The following is a 24,238-nucleotide window of genomic DNA, read 5'->3' as shown; positions in this document are numbered from 1 at the left end:
ACAGTGGTTAGAATGCAATATTGCAGGCTAACTCTGCCACTGCCAGGAGTTCGATCCTGACTGGCTCAAGGTTAACTCAGCTTTCCATCCTTCCGAGGTTGGTAAAATGAGGACCCAGATTGTTGGGGGCAATATGCTGATTCTGTAAACCGCTTAGAGAGGGCTGAAAAGCACTATGAAGCACTATATAAGTCTAAGTGCTATTGCTATTCCTCCTTCCTTCCTTCCTTCCTTCCTTCCTTCCTTCCTTCCTTCCTTCCTTCCTTCCTTCTTTCCTTCCTTCCTTCCTTCCTTTTCCATAACTCTGCCCACTGCCCGGAGTTCAATCCTGACCGGCTTAAGGTTGACTCAGCCTCCCATTTTTCCGAGCTCAGTAAAATGAGGACCCAGATTGTTAGGGGCAATATGCTGACTCTGTAAACTATTCAGAGAATGCTGTAAAGCATTATGAAGCAATATGTAAGTCTAAGTGCTATTGCTAGGGGTATTGCTATCTGGAGAACATGCAGTCACCTACTCCTATCCGGGTCCTGGTAGTTGCTATCAAAAAATTAAGACTTGGATGCTTGTCATATCTGTTTTGCTGTTTCTGCTTGGCTTTACTAGTGCTTTGCTACTTAGAGCACTCATGCTCAGCCTACAACTGGAGGAGGGGATTGTTTTTAACTCCCCAGCCTAGGGTCTGATTTCGTGGTGATCCATCTTCTGAGTAAGGGTTTCTTTAAAACCCAAAAAGTTGAGTTTCCCTTTATTTTAACTCCCCTCACCCTCTTGTTTTCTTTTGCCCTAGGTTTTTCCATCCTCCAAGCTATTATGGAAGCTGCTGTGCAAAATAATTGGCAAGTGACGGCCCGATCCGTGGGAAGCATCAAAGATGTTCAGGAGTTTAAGGCGATCATTGAAGAAATGGACAAGCGGCAGGAGAAGAAATACTTGATAGATTGTGAAGTGGAAAGAATAAACGTCATTTTGGAACAGGTGAGCTCCAGGCACGGTTTTGCTTCTTGGTCGGGCGTATTTCTTGCATACCTTAGGATGAACGTTGCCCATTGCCTCAGGGAACGTCATCTGGACCCCATTTGGGGTCGATCGACCATTTCACAGGGGTCGCCAAGCAAGGCTGTCTGCCATTTTTTTCCCCTTTTCCGGTGGGTGCCTTACCTCCCTTGGGCTGGGCCAGCTGGTGGTCGGCCTGCTCCGTCTCTGCCGCTTGCCAGCTACGCCTCGGCCGGCGCAGGGGTCGGAACCAGCGCTCCTGGGCAGGGAAAGTTCTCAACTTACGAGTTGGGTAGTCCTCGACTTACGACCGGTTTAGTCCTCGACTTACGACCGGTTTAGTCCTCGACTTACAACCTGTTTAGTCCTCAACTTACAACCGGTTGGGGGTCGCGGCATTAAAAAGGTTGAGAACCACTGATTTAGGTGTTCCTGGTCCTCCTCAAAGGAGAGTCAGCATGGCTGTTTTTGAGAGACATTTGTTGTTGCTTCCCTTCACTTTTTTTGCACCTGAACTGTATCAGGAATGTTTACCCTGTGAGCAAAGTATCTGGAGTAATTTCTCTGTTTTGTCTCTTTCACTTGGATGTATGCTCCACTGTGATTAGCCCTTGATACTCTTTCCAGCTGGATACTCAGCTCCAAATTCTAGCAAAGGTCAGCCTTCAACTCCCATTAGTAGTATCTGGAATAGAGAAGCTGGGGGGTGGAAAGTCAGCGTGGTTGACCCCAAGGCTGGTGGAGATTTGGAAACACAGTGAGGGGTGCACAGTAGCCATGCAGGAAACAATGAATCACCTGGAACGGTGTCTCCGAGGCTCTCTCTTCTCAGATCCAGCATCTTGTCACCAACGTTTTATGGACTGGAAAGAAAAATTGAGATTTGGCCTTGGGAAATCTCTTTCTCAAATCCTTATCCTTTTGAACACACCACAACTCAGTTGCAGTTTTTATTATACGGTATGCTGGTAAAAAAAAAGTAAGAAAACAGCATGACCAAGTTACCCTGTAGTAAAACAGGTAGCCAATGGAAGGAAGGAAGGAAGGAAGGAAGGAAGGAGGGAGGGAGGGAGGGAGGGAGGGAGGAAGGAAGGAAGGAAGGAAGGAAGGAAGGAAGGAAGGAAGGAAGGAAGAGAGGGAAGGAGGGAGGAAGGAAGTGGTACCTATTTATCTATTCACACAGTAGCTTTTGAACTACTAGGTTGGCAGGAGCTGAGATGAGGACCGGAGCTCACCCCATCGTGAGGAACTCGGATCTTGAACCTGGGCTGCCAGCTTTCCAGCTGACAAGTCCAGCATCTTAGCCACTGAGCCACTGTGCCACCTAACAAATATCCTGGACCTATGCCATAAAGAGCTTTAAAGGCCATTTTATGCTCATACTTCATTGGCTTTTCAAAGGAACTGTGCCCCCCCCGGGGTCTCTTCCCCCTACCCAAGATCTTTTCAACTCCTGCACACCAGTGGAAGAAAAATTCTAATTTCTAATTTCATTTCGTAAGAGTTGCACTTGGATCGCAGGCCGCTTGGATCTCAGTGTATAAATTTCCGATCTGTGCCCTACATCGGGAGACAATGGATTATTGTCTTAAGGTAGGAGGAAAAAAAGGAGCCCCTTTATTTTTAAAATTAGCTCGCTGGCAAGCTAGGATGTCATGGGATGGAAATTATTTATAAAAAGTTTAAATATTCTAGGTTGCAAATGGGTTTAAACATTATTTATGGATGGTTTAAATATTTTATAAACCCACTGCATAGGGGGCCCGTCCCTACTGTTTTGTGAAGTGCCAGGCAGGCTGCAGTTATAAATAAACCTAACTCCAGCTTTATGTCTTGGAATTATCTGGAAGAAAAATACGGACAGCCCAACTGCATCAATTTTATTCGGCAAAACTTTCATTCTGAGGAACTGCAGCCTGGAACTTCATCTAATATTAAGAAATTCATTTTAAGTCAGTGATATAATTGACTGGGGGCAATGATCGGTGAGTCTTCTCCGTTTTAAATAAATTGGAAGGAATGATTTTGACAGCATTCGGTTTCCAATTAAGCTCTAGGATTAATCTCCTTCGGTAGCTTGGAGGCCTGGTTTACATTTTGTAGTAAGCAATAAGATTGCAAAATAAAATAAAATAATAATTATTATTACCCGGTCCAAGATATTATTTCTTCTGGAATTGGAGTGCAAAAAGTTAGCACTTGTTAGCAAGTGGGCACGTTTGTTTTACATCTGGGTTTCTCAACCTTCGGAACTTAAAGATGTGTGGACTTTTACTCCCAGAATTCTCCAGTGAGCATTGCTGGATGGGAAAATCTGACAGTTGAAGTTCACATATCTTAAAATCCCCAAGATTGAGAAAAACTGATCCAGATCTTACAGAATGGATGTGGATCTGATTGTCAAGTCAAACCCTACTGGAGATCTACCTTTTTATATATCCTTCAAAACTTTGTTTTGTTCCCTGCTGCCTAACGCGACTGAGCCCAACATTTCTGTTGTCGTGTGAGATGTTTGTTAAGTGAATTTTGCCCCATGTTACGACCTCTCTTGCCACTGTTGTTAAGTGAATCACTGCTGTTGATAAGCTAGTAACCTGGTCATTAAGTGAATCTGGCTTTCCCCCATTGACTTTGCTTGTCAGAGGGTCGCCAAAGGGGATCTCCTGACCTTGGGACACCGCAACCGTCGTAAATATGAACCAGTTGCCCAGCCTCTGAATTTTGATCACGTGATCATTGGGATCCTACAAAGGTCGTAACTTTGAAAAATGGCCATAAGTCACTTTTTTCAGTGCCGTTGAAACTGTGAATGGTCCCTGAATGAACTGTTGTAAGTCAAGGTCTACATTAAGCCAACTAGTTGTCATTTTCACCTCTAGACTGGGAAGTCAAAAATTCATCTCTGAAGAGGACAAGATTGGTAATGAGCCAAAGGAAACTACAAGGGCTTCTCCATGCAGCCACCAGGAGCTAGGCTGAGCAATTTGGCGTATTCTGCCATAAGCTCTGTGTAGGAGATGACCAGGTTGAGCAGGAGGGAAGGGTCAAAAGCATCATCAGTCTCCTTTCATACCCACAAGAGATCTAAGTCCAGCCCACCTTGAATTCTGTTGACTCTTATCTACCGCCAATTTGCTTTGACCCTTAGTAGTTCAGATTCTTGTAGATAGCATTACATTACGTATATTCATTTGAACCACCTTGGCTTNGCTTGACACTTTGGCTTCATTCTTTCCAGCTTAAGACCTCCATATCTCATAAGATAATTTTCAAAACACTGCTTAGATCTCTGTGGTTAAAGATACTTGAGGGAAGCAGGATGTTCTGAAGTTCTATCTTTTGCTAGACAACCGTTGGGGGGTTGATCATGCAGCCTATAACTCTGGATCCTGATTGTTTCCCCCCTGAGCTTCCAACAGAATTTACCCAACTGAAGGGGGGGGAACCCCCCCAAATATAATCAAGAAGAGGAGAGTTTGTGGAATTAATGCTTCACACAACCTCTGGGGAATTAGATAGCTATTATCTCAATCCCCTCGCCACCATAGCAAAAAGCTGTTTGTTTTTACTAAAATGGAAAGTAGATTTCACATTGGGGCTCCAAAAAGACTTCTTTAGAACTAGAAAGTATGAATTACTCTATTCAAACCCAGAGCAAGCTTGTTGTTGTTGTTGTTAGTTGCGAAGTCATGTCTGACCCATCGCAACCCCATGGACAACGTTCCTCCAGGCCTTCCTGTCCTCTACCATCTTCTGGAGTAAATTTAAGCTCACGCCTGCTGCTTCAGTGACTCCATCCAGCCACCTCATTCTCTGTCGTCCCCTTCTTCTCTTGCCCTCCATCTTTCCCAGCATCAGGCTCTTCTCCAGTGAGTCCATCCTTCTCATTAGGTGGCCAAAGTATTTGAGTTTCAACTTCAGGATCTGGCCTTCTAAAGAGCTTGGATTCAGATCAAGTTGAAGTCCCAAACATCAGGGTAGATTTGGTAGTGGACAGGCGAGGTGGTGATCTGGCAGTCAAAATCAACAACTCTTCCTCAACTCTGCAACAAAGTATGTTTTCTTCTGCCTAATAAAAGTGAGCATGATGGATCCTGAACTATCCGTGATGGAATTTCCAGTGATAGAACTTGAGCTATCTGTGTTTTTCAATCTCAGTATTAACAGTAAGTGAATAGTATTGGCAGTAACTTCTGTCATTCCTAGCAGCGATTCCTTAAATTTGCTTTATACAGTATCATATTTTAAGGCTGTTGCTGAAGAAAGGAGATGATCATTCTCCCTGTTTATCTTCTCCTCCCTTGAAGATAAATAGGACTGCAAAGCTGAGACACTCAACCAAATCTTCCTGCAATTGCTGGAGCGTCTCTCTCTCTCTCTCTCTCTCCGTTTTCTCTGGGCTTAAAAATGAGAAAATGTGCAAACAGATGAAGCAATGTACANTTTAAGGCTGTTGCTGAAGAAAGGAGATGATCATTCTCCCTGTTTATCTTCTCCTCCCTTGAAGATAAATAGGACTGCAAAGCTGAGACACTCAACCAAATCTTCCTGCAATTGCTGGAGCGTCTCTCTCTCTCTCTCTCTCTCCGTTTTCTCTGGGCTTAAAAATGAGAAAATGTGCAAACAGATGAAGCAATGTACACGTTCTGCCGTGTTTCTGTTCTGCGGGAAGCCACGATTAAATTATTATTAAATTCATTTGCTCCCGAAGGCTTGATGCCACTGTGTTTGATTGGTTGTGATAAGCCTGCCTTCTCTTCAGATCCTCAAGATATTTTTGATGACTTACATGCCATTTGCCTTAAGCTAGAAGGATGGGCTGATTTTTTTTTAAACAAAAAATGCGACTATTTTGGTTCCATTAAGCTTGGAGTTCTGTTTGAAGGAAATAAAATAAAATAAAAACGGGCTGCGCGTCTCCTGGAAATGCTGCATTTTCTCATGCGGCTGCCAGGTTGTTTAATCTTGCGTGCAGCCCTTTGAATCTCTGCTGGAAATCTATTAGCTTTTGCAGCAGCTCTGCAAAGTGTTGGGAGCTTTGGGATGTGGATACAACAAGGTAGGGTTGCGGTGAGCCGATCTGCAGCAGGGAAGGAAGCAGATGGGAGAGGCAGAATAAAGGGATACAGGGGGGTCCTTGACTTACGACCGCCGCTGAGCTGAAACTTTCCGTTGCTAAGCAAGAGATTGGTTAGGTGAGCTGTGCCCCACTTTCCAATATGTTTGGCCACAGTCGTTAAGTGAATCACTGCCGTTCTTAAGTGAATCATGCGGTCGTTAAGCCAGTCTGGCTTCCCCCATTGAGTTTGCTTGAAAGGAGCCAGCTGGGAAGGTTACCAATAGACCAGTGGTTCTCAACCTTTTTAATGCCGTGACCCCCAACCGGTCGTAAGTCGAGGACTAAACCGGTTGTAAGTCGAGGACTAAACCGGTCGTAAGTCGAGGACTAAACTGGTCGTAAGTCAAGGACTACCCAACCAGTCGTAAGTTGAGGACTTTCCCTGCCCGGGAGCGCCGCACATGCGTGGTTCCGCCCCCTGCGCCGGCCGAGGCATAGCTGGCAAGCGGCAGAGACGGAGCAGGCCGACCACCAGCTGGCCCAGCTCAAGGGAGGTAAGGCACCCACCGGAAAAGGGGAAAAAAATGGCGGACAGGCTTGCTTGGCAACCCCCGTGAAATGGTCGATCGACCCCAAATGGAGTCGCGACCCATAGGTTGAGAACCGCTGCCAATAGAGATCTGCGTGGATGCCGCTTCTAGAAGTCCATTCTGGGCCTGGGCAACAAAAAAATTAGCTACCGGTTCTGCCGAAGTGGTGCATACTGGCTGAATCCCACTACTGATTTTAAAGCAGGTGGACGTCAACTGGCTGGGGAATTCTGGGAGATGGAAGTCCGTTCATCTTAAATCTGTCAGGGTTAAGAAACCCTGCCCGCTCTCATTAGAGCAGAAATCAGAAACGGCAGGATGTGTTTGACCTCGGCTGATTTGGAAAGTGAAGAAAGAGCCACCTCTGGTTGTCTGTTTGCACCGCTCAGGTGACCCCGAGGACACAGGTAAACCTCCGAGTGGCCTCAACGACTCTCTGAAAGAAGGCAAATGACCAGCTGTCTGCAAGGAGTATAAATCCTTCCCTTCCCCAGCATCCAGGCAGAGCTGGCCAGAGAAAAGTAATTAATGGCTTGCTTTCCATTCACCCACGGGAGTGACTGAACTTTAGGGCAGGCAAGAAGCTGCAGATCTGTGTGTGGGTAGCAAGCATTCAAAGACCAGCTGCAAAAAAAAATAAAAATTGCTCCCACTTAACTCCCGGCAGGAGAATGACACATGAAGGATAATTTCTGGAGATGCAGAAGCTGTTTTTTTTTCCCCGATTGAAAAATCAGGTTTTAAGAAGCTGTTTGTCCCATGTATATGGAGATTCTCGGTCATCCAGGTCATGGTTGTCCCAAAGGTGCTTTTTCAAGAGGCAACTGGACCTTCTTGTTTTTCTTTGAAGACCTTTCGCTTCTCATCCGAGAAGCTTCTTCAGCTCTGGCTGGATGGTGGGGAATGGCAGGATTTATATGACCAGCTGTTTGCAAGGAATATAAGTCCTTCCATTCCCCACCATCCAGTCAGAGTTTTGAAGATGAAGAATCTCATAGAGGCCATCAGTCCTGTGATGGTTGATAAGACAATCTCTTCTGAAATTGGAGAACATGAAGTAGATTTATTTTCCTTTCCCTTACTTACAAGGATGAGGAAGATTAGAAGCAGTTAGGTTCTGGGTAGGATCAGAAGACACACTCTGGATTACGGGAGACCTGGGTCTGTGTGTTTGTGTTTGTGTGTGTCAGATTGACTCCTGACAACTTCTTGGGCAAGTCCCTGCAGTTTTCTTGGCAAGGTTTTCAGAAGTGGTTTGCTGTTGCTTCCTTCCTAGGGTCTGAGAGAGAGGAGCTGGCCCAAGGCCACGCAGCTGGCTTTGTGCCTAAGGCAGGACTAGAACTCATGGTCTCTTAGTTTCTAGTCTGATGCCTTAACCACTACACCAAGCTGTCTCTCAGGGAAAATTTAGTCCAGCACCTCTGATGACCATCAAGTTGGTAAGGCTGAGTTAAAGCGAAATTCTTCTTTTAGAGTACAACATTGATGTTATCTCAGTGATGTTTATGGTTTAACTTTTCTTTTTGTCAAAAAAAAAAATCACCCACGATTGATTGCCAGGATGACAGCATCTGTGTGCCAGAGGCCACATTTCAGGAAAAAAGTGAACAGTTGTATTTAAAGTTCTTAACAACACGTCTCATTCCTTAGCAACTCATAGAAATTTCTCCATGGATACCTGACACGTCTTGCATCGTTGTGCTGTTTCATATTATCAGCCTCCAGCAATACTAGATGCATTTAAAGCAAATTCTTCTAATGTTTGCCTGATAATCCAATATACTGCACTGGAAAGCATGAATACAAATGTTGAGATGGTTTTGTAATGTGGCCATTAGTATACAATACAATGACTTGTGGGTCAGTGTCATCCGATAATGGAAATCCATTTGTGAAGTTGCTGTCAGCATGTGTACACTCAGGAGCCTGGTGAGAAGAATTGTGGTCCTTAGATACACAGCAAGAAAATAGCTTGCTTGATATAGACCAGGGGTAGGCAACCTTGGGTCTTTTATGACTTGTGGACTTCAACTCCCAGAATTCCTGAGCCAGCATGGCTCAGCTTGGAAACCTCTTCCTTTCCCCTCAGCATGGCTGGCCCAGGAATTCTGGGAGTTGAAGTCCACAAGTCCTAAAAGAGCCAAGGCTGCCTACTCCTGGTATAGACTCTATTTTCCATCAGGTTATGGACAGAAGACCCTGCAAGATTAGATAATGGGATGCTTCTTGAGTACTTGGATGGAATGTTTTATCTATAAGTACAGGTAGTCCTCAACGTATGACCAGAATTGAGCCTAAAACTTCTGTTGCTAAGCGGGACAGTTGTTAAGTGAGTTTTGTCCCATTTTGTGACTTTTCTTGCCACTGTTGTTAAGTCATTGCAGTTGAAAAGTTAACAATCCGGTTGTTAAGTGAATCCGGCTTCCCCCACTGACTTTGCTTGTCAGAAGTTTGCAAAAGGGGATCGTGTGACTTCAGGACACTGCAACCGTCATAAATACGAGTCAGTTGCCAAACCAGTTGATAACGTGACGGTGGGAAAAATAGTCCTAATTCACTGTTCTTTCAGTGCTGTTGTGACTTTGAAAGACCACTAAATGGACTGCTGTAAGTCGAGGACTACACGTGGGGCTAAACATCTCAAGAAGATCATGGAATCCTAGCTCTCCATCACATTAAGAACTGCTGCGCCATTACTGCGTTTCCCCCAAAATAAGACCCAACCCAAAAAATAAGCCCTAGCATGATTTTTCAGGATGCTGGTAATATAAGCCCCACCCCAAAAATAAGCCCCAGTTAAGATCGTCAGCCCAACGGATGCATTTAGTTCCGTATTTTCCCCAAAATAAGACCTAACCGAAAAATAAACCCTAATGTGTCTTTTGGAGCAAAAATTAATGTAAGACCCGGTCTTATTTTCAGGGAAACATGGGTAGATGTGTTCCTTTACAAAGGAGTTTTAATTTAAAACTGGAATGTGTATGGAAACTCTCCTTGACTTTGGTCTTTGTGATACCTTTGCTGGTTTGTGGGCTTCAGTAATAGAATCCATGCATATATTGTCTCAAATCAACATTTTTTTTCAGAATTCCTTTCCCTTGAAATTGAAAAAAAAATTATTTCTGCTAAGTGCTTCATCTCTTTTTTTTTCTTTTCCTTTTACACAGGTTGCAGCCCTCAGTAAAAATTCCAGAAGTTATCACTATATGCTTGCTAACCTGGTAAGTTCTCTATGCGCACACATGCGCACATGCATATTCCCCCGCCCAAAAAAAAATCCAGTGTTTTCTTTTCTTTATTTTAATATAACCCTGTCTAATTTGCTTCCCCCCCCCCAAAAAAAACCTCATAAACAAAAAAATAAAATGCATCGATCCTTTGATGTTATCATATGTCTCCAATTTTTTCATAGAGATGTCTGCATATATGATCAGAATGGGGAAACCACCAACTGGACTCAACAAATTAATGTCACATTTCGACCTGTGTTTCTTTTTCCAAGGTCAGGGATGGTGTGTTTGATTGCTTCTAAGCTGAAAGCAACCCCTCAAATGTTTACATTCTCTTCCAAGGGCTTTACAGACATCTCGGTGGAAAGAGTGGTCCAGGCTGGGGCCAATGTAACCGGATTTCAGATTATTAATAATGACAACCCATTGGTCCAACAATTTATGCAGCGTTGGGTGAGACTTGATGAAAGGGAATTTCCTGAAGCCAAAAATTCTCCATTAAAGGTAGGTGTTGCAGGACTATTGGAAAGAAGGTGGGGCGGAGGTGGGAAGGAAAGGATCACCATTTACAGAAGGCGTAAATTTGTTGGGAGTCTTCTGGCTCAGCTACAGATGTTGTGGGTTGAGTGCTAAACTATTATTTGCTTTGAACAAATAATCTAGTGCTAGTTGAAGACAAGACTCCACATCCCTGGTTCAACAACCTCTAATAAGTCTTACACATTGGCTTGCAAACTGTAGTGACTTGACTCAACCCAAACAACCTATGTTGTGCTGCAGTGAGTCAGGCTATGCTTTGAAGGTGGAATGTCACCAGTCCAATCCTGGTGTTTTCAGTGGTCTACCTTGAAATCCTGGGAAACTGCTCCCTGTCGCTTTATTTCTTCAAATTGATGCTTCTCATAGATGTTGAAATTCAACTCTCCTAATATCCATCTACAGCAGGGGTGTCCAAACTTGGCAACTTTATGACTCCCAGAATTCCTCTGGGAGCTGGCTGAGGAATTCTAGGAGTTGAAGTCCACAGGTCTTGAAGTTGCCAAGGTTGTACACACCCTGATCCAGAAGTGGAATTCAATAATCTGGAGGGAACAAGTTGGAAATGGCTGATGCAGATAATAAGATGATCTGATTCAGGGTAGATCAGCTATCCTACTTTCCTCATAGCTGATTGCTTCAATACGTTCAGCTGAATATAAATAGCTGTATGTTCAGCTAGTTAGTTTATTTTCCTTTTTCTGTGGAATGGAGGAAGGGTGGCGGGCAGGATTTTTGCTATTCTGTGAGTTACTCCAGTGATAGCTTGCAAGGTGCATTCTTTGTGAGTCAGCTCGAAGAAAATGGGGTGGGATTGATGGACCCATAGCATTATTTGGGAATCCCCTTCCAAAGCAACAGAAAGGAAGCCAACCTTGGATTGATTATGAACTGCTTTAAGAGGTTGAGGAGCTGATATGTTCACTGAAGTAGAAATACTAATAATAATACTAATAATAATACTAATAATAATACTAATAATAATACTAATAATAATAATACTAATACTAATACTACTACTACTAATAATAATAATAATAGTAAAGTTGGAAGGGACCTTGAAGGTCATCTAGTCCAACCCCCTGCTCAGGCAGGAAACCCTATACCATTTCGGACAAATGGCTGTCCAGTCTCTTCTTAAAAACTTCCAGTGTTGGAGCATTCACCACTTCTGGAGGCAGGTTGTTCCACTGGTTAATTGTTCTAACTGTCAGGAAGTTTCNTAGCCTCCAGTCCCCTAATCATCTTTGTTGCTCTTCTCTGCACTCTTTCTAGAGTCTCAGCATCTTTTTTACATCGTGGTGACCAAAACTGGATGCAGTATTCCAAGTGTGGCCTTACCAAGGCATTGTAAAGTGGTATTAACACTTCACGTGATCTTGATTCTATCCCTCTGTTAATGCAGCCTAGCACTGTGTTGGCCTTTTTGGCAGCTGCAGCACATGGCTGGCTGTATAAATCCATCCATCCATCTGTTCATGTATGGTGACCCGAATATGCTTTTTCCAAAGGCATCTGGACTTCCTTTGTTTTTTCTTGAAGACATTTCACAGAACTGAAGGAGCTTCTTGAATAAAAAGCAAAATGTCTACCTGGAAAAACAAAGAAAGTCCAGTTGCCTTTGGGGGAAAAAAAAAGCAGCATTGGGACAAAGGTGACCTGGATGACGGAGAATCTCCATAGACATGGATGGTGACTTTTGCTCTTGGATGTGAAAACAAAACAAAATAATGCAAGTATCAAAGAGCCCAGATGGACGAGAGAAACCCAAATTATTCTTCTCAACAAGGAAGAACAGCATGGCATCTTCCCTCTGGCCACATCTGTCACCCTGGGACGCCAGCAGGCAGCTTCATAACAACAGCAAACCTGAAAAAGCAGTTATGCGTAAAATCCAACATGCATTAGCCCAGACTGAGCGAGCAATTCTTACATTTTATCGGCTGCTTAACTTCAAGAACTGCTGTGTTTGTTTTTTTTTGTCTGCGGACAGAACTCTCCATTTCCTGGCTTATTGCTTGATTCAGTTTGTATCCTGCCTTTATTCAGGAGTTCCAGACTATTATACACACATCACCCTCTACTTCTTTCTCCCTCAACCACAACATTACGAAGTTGGTTGGGCTGCGATTGAGCGACTGGCTTAAGTCACCCATGAGCTTCTCTGGCTTAAGGTGGGCTTCAGCCTGGTGCTTCTGGGTCTCAATCCAACACCGTAAGAAGCTTCAGAAGGCAAGGAAGTCTGGCCGAAGCTGATACGGGTCAAGGTTGATCACACACTGCCTTAAAGAAGAGCTCTGGATCCTACCTTTAATCCTCTTTGACTAGAGTTAATTTAGGAGGCAGCTTTTTCTGCCGAAACGAACCCTTCCGCTGTTGTGTTTCTTTATTTACTTATTAAATCTATCTCTGCCCTGTCATCGTGAAAATGACTCCCAGCGGCTTACCCAGAAAATAAAAAGAACAATTTAAAAACCTTCGCCAGCTCACCTGAAACCAACAGGAACTAATAAATGGCAATGATAATAAATGACAGCAACCAGTCACGAACGAAAATAGCCACCGAAAAGGGAAGGGGGGGGAGAGGAAGAAAAAGATGGCGCCACATATAAATGCAGGGGAAAGTCTTCCTCTTTACATACAGACAGTCCTTGGATTACAACAGCTCATTTAATGACCGTTCAAAGTTACAACGGCACTGAAAAAAGTGACTTATGGAGGCTTTTCACACATACGACGGTTGCCGCATCCCCAGGGTCGCGTGACCAAAATTCAAACGCTTGGCGACTGACTCGTCTTTATGACAGTTGCAGTGTCCCTGGGTCACGTGATCTCTCTTTGTGACCTTCTGACAAGCCAAGTCCATGGGGGAAGCCAGTTTCACCTGTTGCTAACTTAACAACCAGAGTGATTCACTTAACAACAGCGGTCACCCACTTAACAAATGTCTCGCTTAGTAACAGAAATTTTGAACCCAAGTTGTGATCGGAAGTCAAAGACTATTTGTACTCTTAATGCCGGGAAGCACTTCGGATTTGTAATACGTGAACGAGTGTTTATTGAAATGACAGACCCACCCCTCAGAGCAAAAAAAAAAAAAAAGTAAATTTGATTAGGAAATAAAATTGGCTAGAGATGAGAGCCTGGGTGCTTTAATTTATTCAATATTTCATCCGCTCTCTCGTTCCCTCACTGGCTTCACATGTTCGTGCATTTGTTAGCAGCATATGAATAAAACAGAAAATTAGATTTGTCGCTCGGTGTGATGTGGAAGGCATGGCAGGACGGTTTCTGATAATTGAGGCAGCCTGATTGGAAAATTGGGGAGGGGGGAAGTTGCAGAAAGACAATTGCAGGTTTCTACAATGCTTAATTGGCCAGCGACTGGAGAACAACAGTTGAAGTTCTTTGCGTAAGAACAGCCAGCAAAACGTAGACGTTTCATCTCTGATGCCTGTTACAGCCTACGCTGGACAGATGATGATCTTCAGGTTTTGAAAACAAGGAACCAACTTTGCTTAAAATAAATATATATATATATATATCAGGCATAGGAAGTTATGAAGGAAAGTGGGGAGGAGACGTATCTCTGAGTTAAGTAGACAAGCAATCTGTAGGTCGGTCTCTAGGTTGGACTAGTAAGAAGAAGAGAACTTATGGTGGTCAACATCTTTTGAGACCACGAAACTTCTTAAAAGGCAAGTTGGTTGTCAAGGGTGTGAAATGTGGTCACATATCTGTTTGTGTTTTGTGTGTGTGTGAATGCCAGCGTGTGCCTGGCCATCAGAACTTTGGAACCAGGCTGCATGTTTGGGGAGGTCCATTGTAACTTCAAACGATTGCTAAGGGACCCGTTATAAATCAATTTCTTGATAATTTAATTTATTGTACAGTAATTTATTGATAATTAAGGGTTGGTTTCACTCAGTATGATAAAGGTCTGGCATATCTGCTTTTCCAAAAACAGACCAACTGATATTTCTGTTACGACAAAAAAAAAACCATTATAGTTTTTCTTCCCACCTTCCCATCCAAGTGACATCTATTATACCTTGCAATGCAATGCAATGTATAATCACCTTTCTAGAAATCAGGGACTTATATTAGGCTGATTCATCTTCTGGGCCAATGGGTGAAGATGGCTGTACAAAGTAGTCACCTCTTTGTGAATTTCTAGTAAATCATCCATGAATTTCAGCCGCAAGGGCTGGGTAATTTTGTCTAACGTGAAACCCAGTTATTTAAAGAGGCGCGTTGGGACTAGCATTTCCACTGCTCAGCAGGTGGCTATTGCCTGATTTGATGACCATTTTGCCATGATTGTTCAGTAAATCACTGAACATTGGGTGGGCATGGCCCATTGGGTGGGCATGGCTGCGGTGGTAACAGCAGACTGGGTGGGACTAAAAAGTTCAATCAATCAATTCCAACTTTGCAAGATCTTTTTTTTTTCCTGCGAGAAGTTGAAATTGACTGATTGAACCTTTTTTTTTTTTTTTTGCACACAGCGGCGGAGGCCTAAAGCGAAAAGGTTTTATAAAACCCAGCTGAAGGCCTAGGACTGGGGCAACAGCACGCGTGCCCACAGAGAGGGCTCTGAGTGCCGCCTCTGGCACCCGTGCCATAGGTTTCCCACCACTGCTATAATGCATCTGACCCGTGGGCTGGCAGTTTGTCACCCCGTTTGTAAATAATCCCCTCTTTTTTTTAAAAAAAGTAGAATTTTATATTGTTACCCATATCAAGGGTTAATATTTCTCCTGGCACACTCATGTCCCTGCTTTGAAGTAGCACAGATGAGAAGCAAAAAAGTCATGGCAGTTTTTTTTTCCCCCATCCTGTCTTTCTTTTTTCAGCGATAGTCTAATTTCAGAATGATACTTAACTTTTCTGGGAATGTGAAGGGGTTATTATTATGTAATTGCTTGCTGTGCACACTTAGAAAAAGATTCAGAAGGAGCACTTCTCAGTTCCAAGATGGCAAGCAGAAAAACCTCTCTCCTATTGGTTAAAGCAGCTGGATACTTTAACTAAGTGGTCTCGTTAAAGCAACTGCACCTCTTAAAGTAGCCGCACCCTTTTGCTAAAATCTGAAAAAGGACAGACTGTACACGAGATCTTCAGAGTTTTCTGACTTGTTTTTTTTTAATTAAAAAAAATAAAATTAAACAGATGTAAAGGGTATAGGGAAAGGTCTTGAAGGACAGGAGGGAGAGGTGTTACCAAGGCAATTGTCCAATAAGAGGGTCTTGAACCTGCTATTTGCGAAATGTCTCGAATATGCCCCTCCCTTGTTCACACAAAGACCAAGAAAGGGATTTGCAAGATTCTGTTCCAATGAAAATAGTCCTGACTTATATGGTGTTCGTTTCATAGTCTGGTCTACCTTATAGGACTCACGCTGGCATTGTGATATTAGCAATAGCACTTAGACTTCTATACCACTTCACAGTGCTTTACAGCCCTCTCTAAGCAGTTTACAGAGCCAGTCTATTGCCCCCAACAATCTGGGTCCTCATTTTACTGATCTTGGAAGGATGGACAGCTGAGTCAACCTTGAGACAGTTAGGATCGAACACCGGACAGTGAGCAGAGTTACCCTGCAATACTGCATTCTAACCACTGCACCAGCATGGTTCTGTTACTCAGCATTGTTTATGGAGGGGGAAAAAAAAGACTTGGAACATTTACAGGATGAAGTTCATTTACTTGTCTCTTTTACATCTCTTTTAGTATACATCTGCGTTGACCCATGATGCGATCCTTGTTATAGCGGAAGCGTTCCGGTACCTCCGAAGGCAGCGGGTAGATGTATCCCGGAGAGGAAGTGCTGGAGATTGTTTAGCAAACCCAGCTGTGCCTTGGAGCCAAGGGATTGATATTGAGAGAGCATTGAAGATGGTGAGGATTTAAGCAACGGCAACCTCTCTGTATTGGTAAGTGGGAAAGACCCTGGGAGAGGGAGAAAGACAGAGAAAAATCAGATAAGAGACAGCATAGCCCACAGCTGCATAATGGGAGAGCAGGAACTTCAGAATAAACCCTCCCTGAGTGATTGGGTACAATTCTCCCACCACCATCTTTATAGTCTGAGAACTTAGAGAGGGTCCCTTCTGAGCTTCTTGCTCTGCCCACTATATAACTCTGGGCTATGCTATTTCTTATCTGACAGTTCTCTAGGCATTATCTCTTCTCCCAAAGTCTTTCCCACATACAATTACACTACATCATCTTGTGAATGAAGGTAAAACTACATGTCCTAGGATAATGTTGCAGGATCCAATCTGAGTCGATCACCAGAACCAGAGGTTTATTCTTCCAAGCTTTTGGGCTTCTGCTGGAGCCCATCCCCCGGGAACTTCTCTGTCTCCAGAATGTGTGCATTGGGCTGTTCTACACATAACCAGGCACTATATAAATACAACAGTGCACACATTCTGGAGAGAGAGAGAGAAGTTCCCTGATTATGGGTTCCAGCATGAGCCCAAAAGCTTGGAAGAATAAACCTTGGGTCCCAGTGAACAACTCTGATTGGATCCTGTACTACATCATCTTATTTGGAAGGTCGACAACCTATATTTTTCTCGTCAGAACCTTTAGTTTTTTTCACTTATTCATCTTACTTATTGACTAATTGTAGATTGATCCATCTATCTAATATGCAATGTTTTTTGTGTACTATGCTGAAAAGTGACTTTTTACGAAACCGTGGTTCTTGTATATTGGCCAATGAATGGATGCCAATTTCTTTGCTGCTTTCTGTATCTTGTTATGTTGCAACTTTATCATTGTCAAGGTTCAGGTTCAAGGAATGACAGGAAATATCCAGTTTGACACCTACGGACGTAGAACCAATTATACGATTGATGTGTATGAAATGAGACCTGGCGGGCCACGGAAGGTAAGCCATAGTTCTCTCTCTCTCTCTCTCTCTCTCTCTCTGTGTCTCTGTCTGTGTCTCTCTCTTATCTATCTATCTATCCATCCATCCATCCATCCATCCATCCATCCATCCATCCATCCATCCATCCATCCATCTATCTATCTATCTATCTATCTATCTATCTATCTATCTATCTATCTATCTATCTATCTATCTATCTATCTATCTATCACCTATCATCTATCTGATCTACCGATCTGTGTACCTATATACCTATAAATAACACAAATCCACTATCTTAACTTGTCAACACTCTCTTCAACTATAGGCTGGTTACTGGAATGAATATGAGCGATTTGTGCCTGCAGTTGATCCTAGTGTTTCCAACGATACATCCTCAGTGGAGAACAGAACCATTGTGGTGACTACCATCCTTGTAAGTTGTCACCTCCCTTTAGCCATTGTTATCTAACCTTGATACTTTTGGGTCACACTCAGCTTCTGGTGCCTTCCCGGACACACAGGGCTATGTAGTTTTCTGAACAATTATGTGGATTTGTTACTCAGCACTTGATTTTCCCAAACTTTGATTGTTCTGAATACTTCCTGAACTGACAGACAGATCAGGTTTTCCTTAACCGGTTTATGTTTGAACTTATAATTTAAATTCACAAGGTTGGAAGGAACCTCAGATATCTTCTAATTCAACCCCCTGCCTTATGCCATTCTGGACAAATGGCTGTCCAATCTGTTCATGAAAAACCTCAAGCAATAGAGCACCCATAATTTCAGGAAGCAAGCTGTTCCATTAATTAATTGTTCTCACTGGAAGGAAATTTCTCCTTAGTTCTAGGATCTTCCAGCTTCTTTGGTTGGATTTCTCCCCGTTCACTCCAAGTTTATTTCATTTGAAGGCATTCCCCCAACTCCTTCTAACCTATTTTCTCCTTGTGTCATTTTCCAGGAAGCACCCTATGTGATGCGCAAGCAGTCTCCTGATCAGAAGGAAGGGAATGAGAAATACGAAGGCTATTGTGTTGACCTTGCTTACGAAATTGCGAAACATGTTGGGATTAAATATGTCCTGTCCATTGTCCCTGATGGGAAGTATGGAGCAAAGGATCCAGAGACTAAAATGTGGAATGGCATGGTGGGTGAGCTGGTCTATGGGGTAAGTCCTTGTATGTTGTGGTTTTGCTACTCGTTTGCCTTATGACTATACAAATTAAGTGGATTTCCTCTCCATTTGTTCTCTTTCACAAAGCTCCTTAGATGCACCATGCAATAATATCCAGAAAAACCCAACTAGATAAATTATGTTGGATGTCCAAATATGGAGATGGTATATATCCTTATGGGTGTCCTTAGCTCTGTGGTTTCAACTGTTCGCTAGTTAGTGGGGTCAAACAGCTGAAACAAGCAGGTTTGCTTAAAGCCATTTAATCATATCCCCGAAGAGTTCAAACACCTTCAGAATTCATAATGGGAATTCTAGCAAGAATTTCCTCTTCCATGGCTGCCCTGAAGGAACTCTAGAGTGGAAATTCTCTTTGTAGCAGCTCCCTTTTAATTCTGGAATTAACGGTGAGAACAGGAGATTTTGTGATCTGAAATCTCACTGTTTCATTGGCGATGAAGGATCGGAATTGATCATCGGTGGGCAGCAGAAACATGAAATGTAAAATTTTGAGAAGGCCGTATCTTACTCCCACCTTCCTATGTTCTTCTGTATTAATTGTGCTTCGTTTTCTCTTGCCCTTAAACAGCTCTTGGCATTGTTTAAGTGTGAGTGACAGAAGAATAATGTCTCTTTAGAATCTTTGTTCAGATATTCCACAGCTTTGTGGCATTTCTATTCATCTTTGGGTTGGTTTTGACTTCTAAGAGAAGGCTCAACCCTGCCCACAGTAGTGCATTTGATAGCATAGCTTGAGGTTCCCTTCCAGGCATTTTCAGTGCCAAAATATAGGGTATTTGCTTCAAGCAGAAAACTCTGTCATGCAAAATATATTCTTAGCATTGTTCAAATGGTTCTCACATGAAAGAAATAGATGCTTGTTCTAAAGGCAGGATGCGCAACACAAGCAATGCTTTTAACATTGTTAAGGATGTTGGTGTTAAGTTAAGCAAAAGCGGGCATGCTCCCTTGACATCCAGGCTCTTGAGGAATTAGAATAGTCGGAGGAGAAGTCAATGCTGTATGCTAGGCTTTGGGTTAATGTACCGAGTAATATTTCGCCAGATATTTAACCTCAAAGAACCTGACATTCGCTCCATAAATGGTGGATGAGTGATATGAGCTTGATCTCACCCAGCAAGGATTTGTAAGACACCTGGAGTTTTTGTGATGTAAATGTTCTCGCTCAGTGTGAAAAAGCAATTCTTCGCTGTACCGAATGTCACCATTCAGATGGTTTCTGTGTGCACATCAGGAAGCTGTGTCTGCACGGACTGTCGTTCAATCATCGCAGCCTTCGGAAAAGTCTGCAGAGTACTTTAGAAAGAGGCATGCAATCAGATTTTGTCGAAAAATTGTGTGGCAGCTGTCCACATGAAGTCGGAGACACTGATGCAAACTTGTAGTTTTTATATAAATAAATACATTTTACGTCAATATTTACAGTAAATAAGATAGTCAGGTGCATCACTACATCCTCATGAGGTAAATCGTGAGGTAACTCACAAAACAGCCTACAGAGCACACTAAAGAAAAAAGGCGGGGAAAACGGAAACTCCCCCTTTACATCCAGCAACCAATCATAACCTAGATTGCCTCACGCAGGAACCAGCAATCTCCAACCAATCAACTACAACTGTGTGTTCTCACCCATTGTACACTTTACTGTTCCAGCTACTAAATTTAATATCCTAACAGATCTTGTATCTGTGTTGACTAAGAAAGAAGTCCCATTTTATCTAGTAGTCTTTGCACTGCAAAGTACAGTTGATCCTCTGTATCTTTATTCATATGTATGATCAACAAGAAGAGATTGTTACTCAGTGGAAGTATTTTGTAGAGCATCTTCTAAGATCATACCTAACCACTCAGAATCATGGGAGCCAGGCAGCCTATAAATGTAATAAATGATGATGGTGATTAGTGTTAGGCCTGCCCCGGTAGATATATTTATAGGATATTTAATTATTTTTAGGTTCAAGCTAGGCCATACAAATGCACTTCCTCTAATAATAAAATAGAGAGGGGTTTTTTTTCTTTAGCAGAAGCAAAATATTTCCTATTCCCTTTTCCCCTTCCGTGAGTAATTAGCATTACTTTGATATGCAGTAGCTTGCAAAAAATATTTGCGGCATGAGGAAAGCTAAACTAAATTTCACAACCCGATACTCTTAACAAGCTAAATTCAGCAGAGGCCCTTGTTTAATTGGTTGTTGTTGTTAACATTGTCCTTATCCAACAGGAAGGGTGTGATTTAAGTTTCATTTGATGTACACTTTACTAAAGCTGTGTTGCAACCAAATACATTTCACTGTACTTAGGGCAGTGGTGGCGAACCTATGGCATAGGTGCCAAAGGCGGCACTCAGAGCCCTCTCTGTGGGCACATACGCTGTCGCCCCAGTCCTAGGCCTTCAGCTGGGTTTTATAAAACCTTTTCGCTTTAGGCCTCTGCTGCCATGTGCAAAAAAAAAAAAAAAGGTTCAATCAATTTCAACTTCTCGCGGGGAAAAAAAGATATTGCAAAGTTGGAATTGATTGATTGAACTTTTTAGTCCCACCCAGTCTGCCGTTACCACTGCAGCCACGCCCACCCAATGGGCCACACCCAGCCAATGGGCCACACCCACCCGGCACTCGATGATGCATAAGTGGGTTTTAGGTTGCAGTTTGGGCACTCGGTCTCTAAAAGGTTTGCCATCACTGACCTAGGAAAATAAGCAAGATTCAATAGGCTACCGAGCTAGGCTAGTTTAGTGGTTAAGGCACCAGGCTAGAAACCAGGAGCCAGTGAGTTCTAGTTCCCACCTTAAATCTCATTCTCAAGTTCTGAAAATTTCAATTGCCTTTTGGTACCGGTCCCTTTTAATCTTCCTTGGAAGATCTCTAAGCTACTCTTACGATCCAACTCGTGATATCATCGGAGATATTTTGATCTGCAGCAGATGCATCCTATGAATGGAGAAGGGTTTATAAGCCAACTAAACTGTTGTACAAATGCCAAAGTTTCATAGAGTGATTTGGCTTAGCCCCAAACTCTCATGACTTATTTTGAGATCAGTCCAACTCAGAAGGCTGATTCTGGAATGCCTTACTTAGAGCTCAGGCTTGACTGCGCTCCTCCATTTCTCTCTATGGGGACAGCAAAATTGCCAAACGCCTATAAGTGGCCTTGCCAAGTTTTGCTGAACCGAGCAGAAAACCTGATGCTTTTAACTAAGCTAAAGATTTTTCGTACGTTTCTTGAACGGGGAAATGGCCAAGGAAAGGAAAACATAAATGCATGATGTTTGCTTGCACATGGTTGTTTGCTTAAAAACAAGAGGCATTAAATAAGGAACCCAACACTCTAAGTGGAGCAAGTAAGATGTCCAGAATAAGAAGTAGTGAAGTTCAATTGGCAAAAAACCCCAAAACAAAACAAAAACAAAAGCCCAGATAGTTTCAACATCATCATCCAGTATTTTTACATCTGCTTAGTTGCTGTTGTAGAAAGTTGGACTAATTCCTTGTGGTGGAAACTTGCAAAAGGGTTTGAGATGGGTGACTATATAAATGTAATACGTAAGTAAAATAAATTTATTGTTGCAGTATGGCAAAGGGAATTGGTGGAGCTGGCTTTCTCAGTTGCACATCTCTCCAAGGTTATGCACCTTCCGTGGCTGCTTCTACCTCATAAAGCTGCTTATCTTCAGCCCTAGGTGATTTTGAGGTCAAGTCCTCCTCTGTCCTCATTCTTCTGCAGTGGGCTCAAGATGAGACCACGAGAAGAGTGTTGTGGGATGAAGCTAAGGACTCCAGCCCTCCAGAATTCTTGGCGTCCAAAAAAATGACCAACCCAGCCATGTTTGGGAAGCACATAAGCAGAGGCAGAAACATAGTCACCTCTTCTTCCTCTGCTTCTTAGATCTTTGGCCTGACCAGTCTATCACTAGGGTAGAACGTGCTGCCTGCAAATCTGTCAGAGACATATAGAGTTCTTGAGTTCCTCCTCCCAAAGCAGGAAGCATAAGGAACCGCAGATGGTCAACCGAGCAAGAGCAGCATTCCCGTGAGGTAGAACGTGCTCAAGAGCTGTGGAATCCCTTGTCAGAGAAACGAGGGCTGCTGTTGTGTTAATAAAGATATCTTGCTGTAATTTTCTCTTCTTACTTTTTTTATGTCTGTGTTCTGTCTTTCCAGAGAGCAGATATAGCTGTTGCCCCACTGACCATAACCCTGGTCCGAGAAGAAGTCATAGATTTTTCCAAACCTTTTATGAGCTTGGGCATTTCTATCATGATCAAGAAGCCCCAGAAATCTAAACCAGGGGTCTTCTCCTTTCTGGATCCTTTGGCCTATGAAATTTGGATGTGTATAGTCTTTGCGTACATTGGCGTCAGCGTAGTTCTGTTTCTAGTCAGCCGATTCAGTCCTTACGAGTGGCATTTGGAAGATAACCAGGAAGAGCCTCGGGACCCTCAAAGTCCTCCTGATCCTCCCAATGAATTTGGAATATTTAACAGCCTTTGGTTTTCCCTGGGTGCCTTTATGCAGCAAGGATGTGATATTTCTCCAAGGTTGGTTTTGGTTTCTTTCGTATTCTTCTCGTTAACACCCATCACCTTTTTGCATTTTATGGTTTTGTTGGGCGATAACCATGGTGCATATACGTTTCTCTGAGACGTCACTCAATTGCTCTCCAAAGTTTTCTTTCTGATACAGGTAGCCCTCGACTTACAGCCGTTCATTTACTGACCGTTCGGAGTTACAACTTCCATCCCTTCACTTTTCACTTATGACTGCTTTTCACACTGGTGCAGCGTCACCGCGCTCACGTGATCAAAACTGAGGTGCTTGGCAGTTGACTCGTATTTATGATGGTCGCAGTGTCCCGGGGACACGTGAACCCCCCCTATTGCAACCTTCTGACAAGCACAGTCAATGGGGAAGCCGGATTCACTTAACGACCGTGTTGCTAACTGAGCAGCTGCAGTGATTCACTTAACAATCGTGGCAAGAAAGGGCATAATGTGAGGCCAAACTCACTTAACAACTGTCTTGCTTAGCTGAAGATTTGGGGCTCAATTATGATCGTAAGTCGAGGACTACCTGTATATCCTTCCATGACATAAGCAATCTCTGCCAAGCTGCCGTCACCGAGGATATGGCTAACCGATGCCTTTTTCTCGTGCATCACGACCAGAACTTATATCCACCATGCCGAGGCTGTAAAATGCATCGGGTTTTCTTTTTCTACATCTTTTGGCGATGCTTGGAGAGCTACCGTGTTTTTGCTGCATAGCTCATTTTACGGTCATCCGCTTGGTGCATGTAACATGTTGATTTCTGCTTTGCAAGACGACGATGGCTAATGCTTGATACAGCTCACATGTTGTAACAGCGTTTAAAATTAAGACGCACCCGTGCTAGGCTGTTCGTTGCTGCCCATGCTACCCTCTTCGCTCCTTCTCTGTGGGTTTTTGTTTGCTCGTTTTGATTTTGTCAGATGCTTTTATTTGTCATTGACCTTTTTGTCTTTGATTTGTATCATTCCTGACACTGGGAGCATGCTGATTTTTCCATAGATCTCCTTTTAGAGAATTGTAATGTATTGAATTCTGTGCTGGTTCCCCGCCCCCTCTCTCTCACTCTCTCTGTCTCTGTGTTTCTCACTCACTCACTCACTCACAAACACAAACACATACACACACTTCCTCTGTGTGTGTGTGTCTCTCTCTCTCTGATACACAAACACATCTTTCTCCCTCCCTCCCTCCCTCCCTCC

General features: G+C 43.1%; 1 protein-coding gene across 2 annotated transcripts in view; it reads left to right on the top strand.

The window, feature by feature from the left end:
* Nucleotides 1–24,238, top strand: part of GRIA3 (glutamate ionotropic receptor AMPA type subunit 3) — a 108,751-nt gene that overhangs the window by 48,085 nt on the left and 36,428 nt on the right. For both annotated transcript variants that reach the window (XM_015826780.1, XM_015826779.1), the window contains exons 4-11: nt 791–978; nt 9,813–9,866; nt 10,218–10,379; nt 16,146–16,313; nt 17,209–17,313; nt 17,624–17,731; nt 18,260–18,466; nt 22,654–23,030. In XM_015826780.1, coding sequence (XP_015682266.1) covers nt 791–978; nt 9,813–9,866; nt 10,218–10,379; nt 16,146–16,313; nt 17,209–17,313; nt 17,624–17,731; nt 18,260–18,466; nt 22,654–23,030 — 1,369 coding nt within the window. The remainder of the gene's footprint in view (nt 1–790; nt 979–9,812; nt 9,867–10,217; nt 10,380–16,145; nt 16,314–17,208; nt 17,314–17,623; nt 17,732–18,259; nt 18,467–22,653; nt 23,031–24,238) is intronic.

This window comes from Protobothrops mucrosquamatus, unplaced genomic scaffold (genome assembly GCF_001527695.2).
Source record: "Protobothrops mucrosquamatus isolate PMUCROS unplaced genomic scaffold, P.Mucros_1.0 scaffold3296, whole genome shotgun sequence".
In the NCBI taxonomy this organism is placed as follows: Eukaryota; Metazoa; Chordata; class Lepidosauria; order Squamata; family Viperidae; genus Protobothrops; species Protobothrops mucrosquamatus.
Note: the sequence above shows the minus strand (reverse complement) of the source record. Positions and strands in the feature narration are given on the sequence as shown.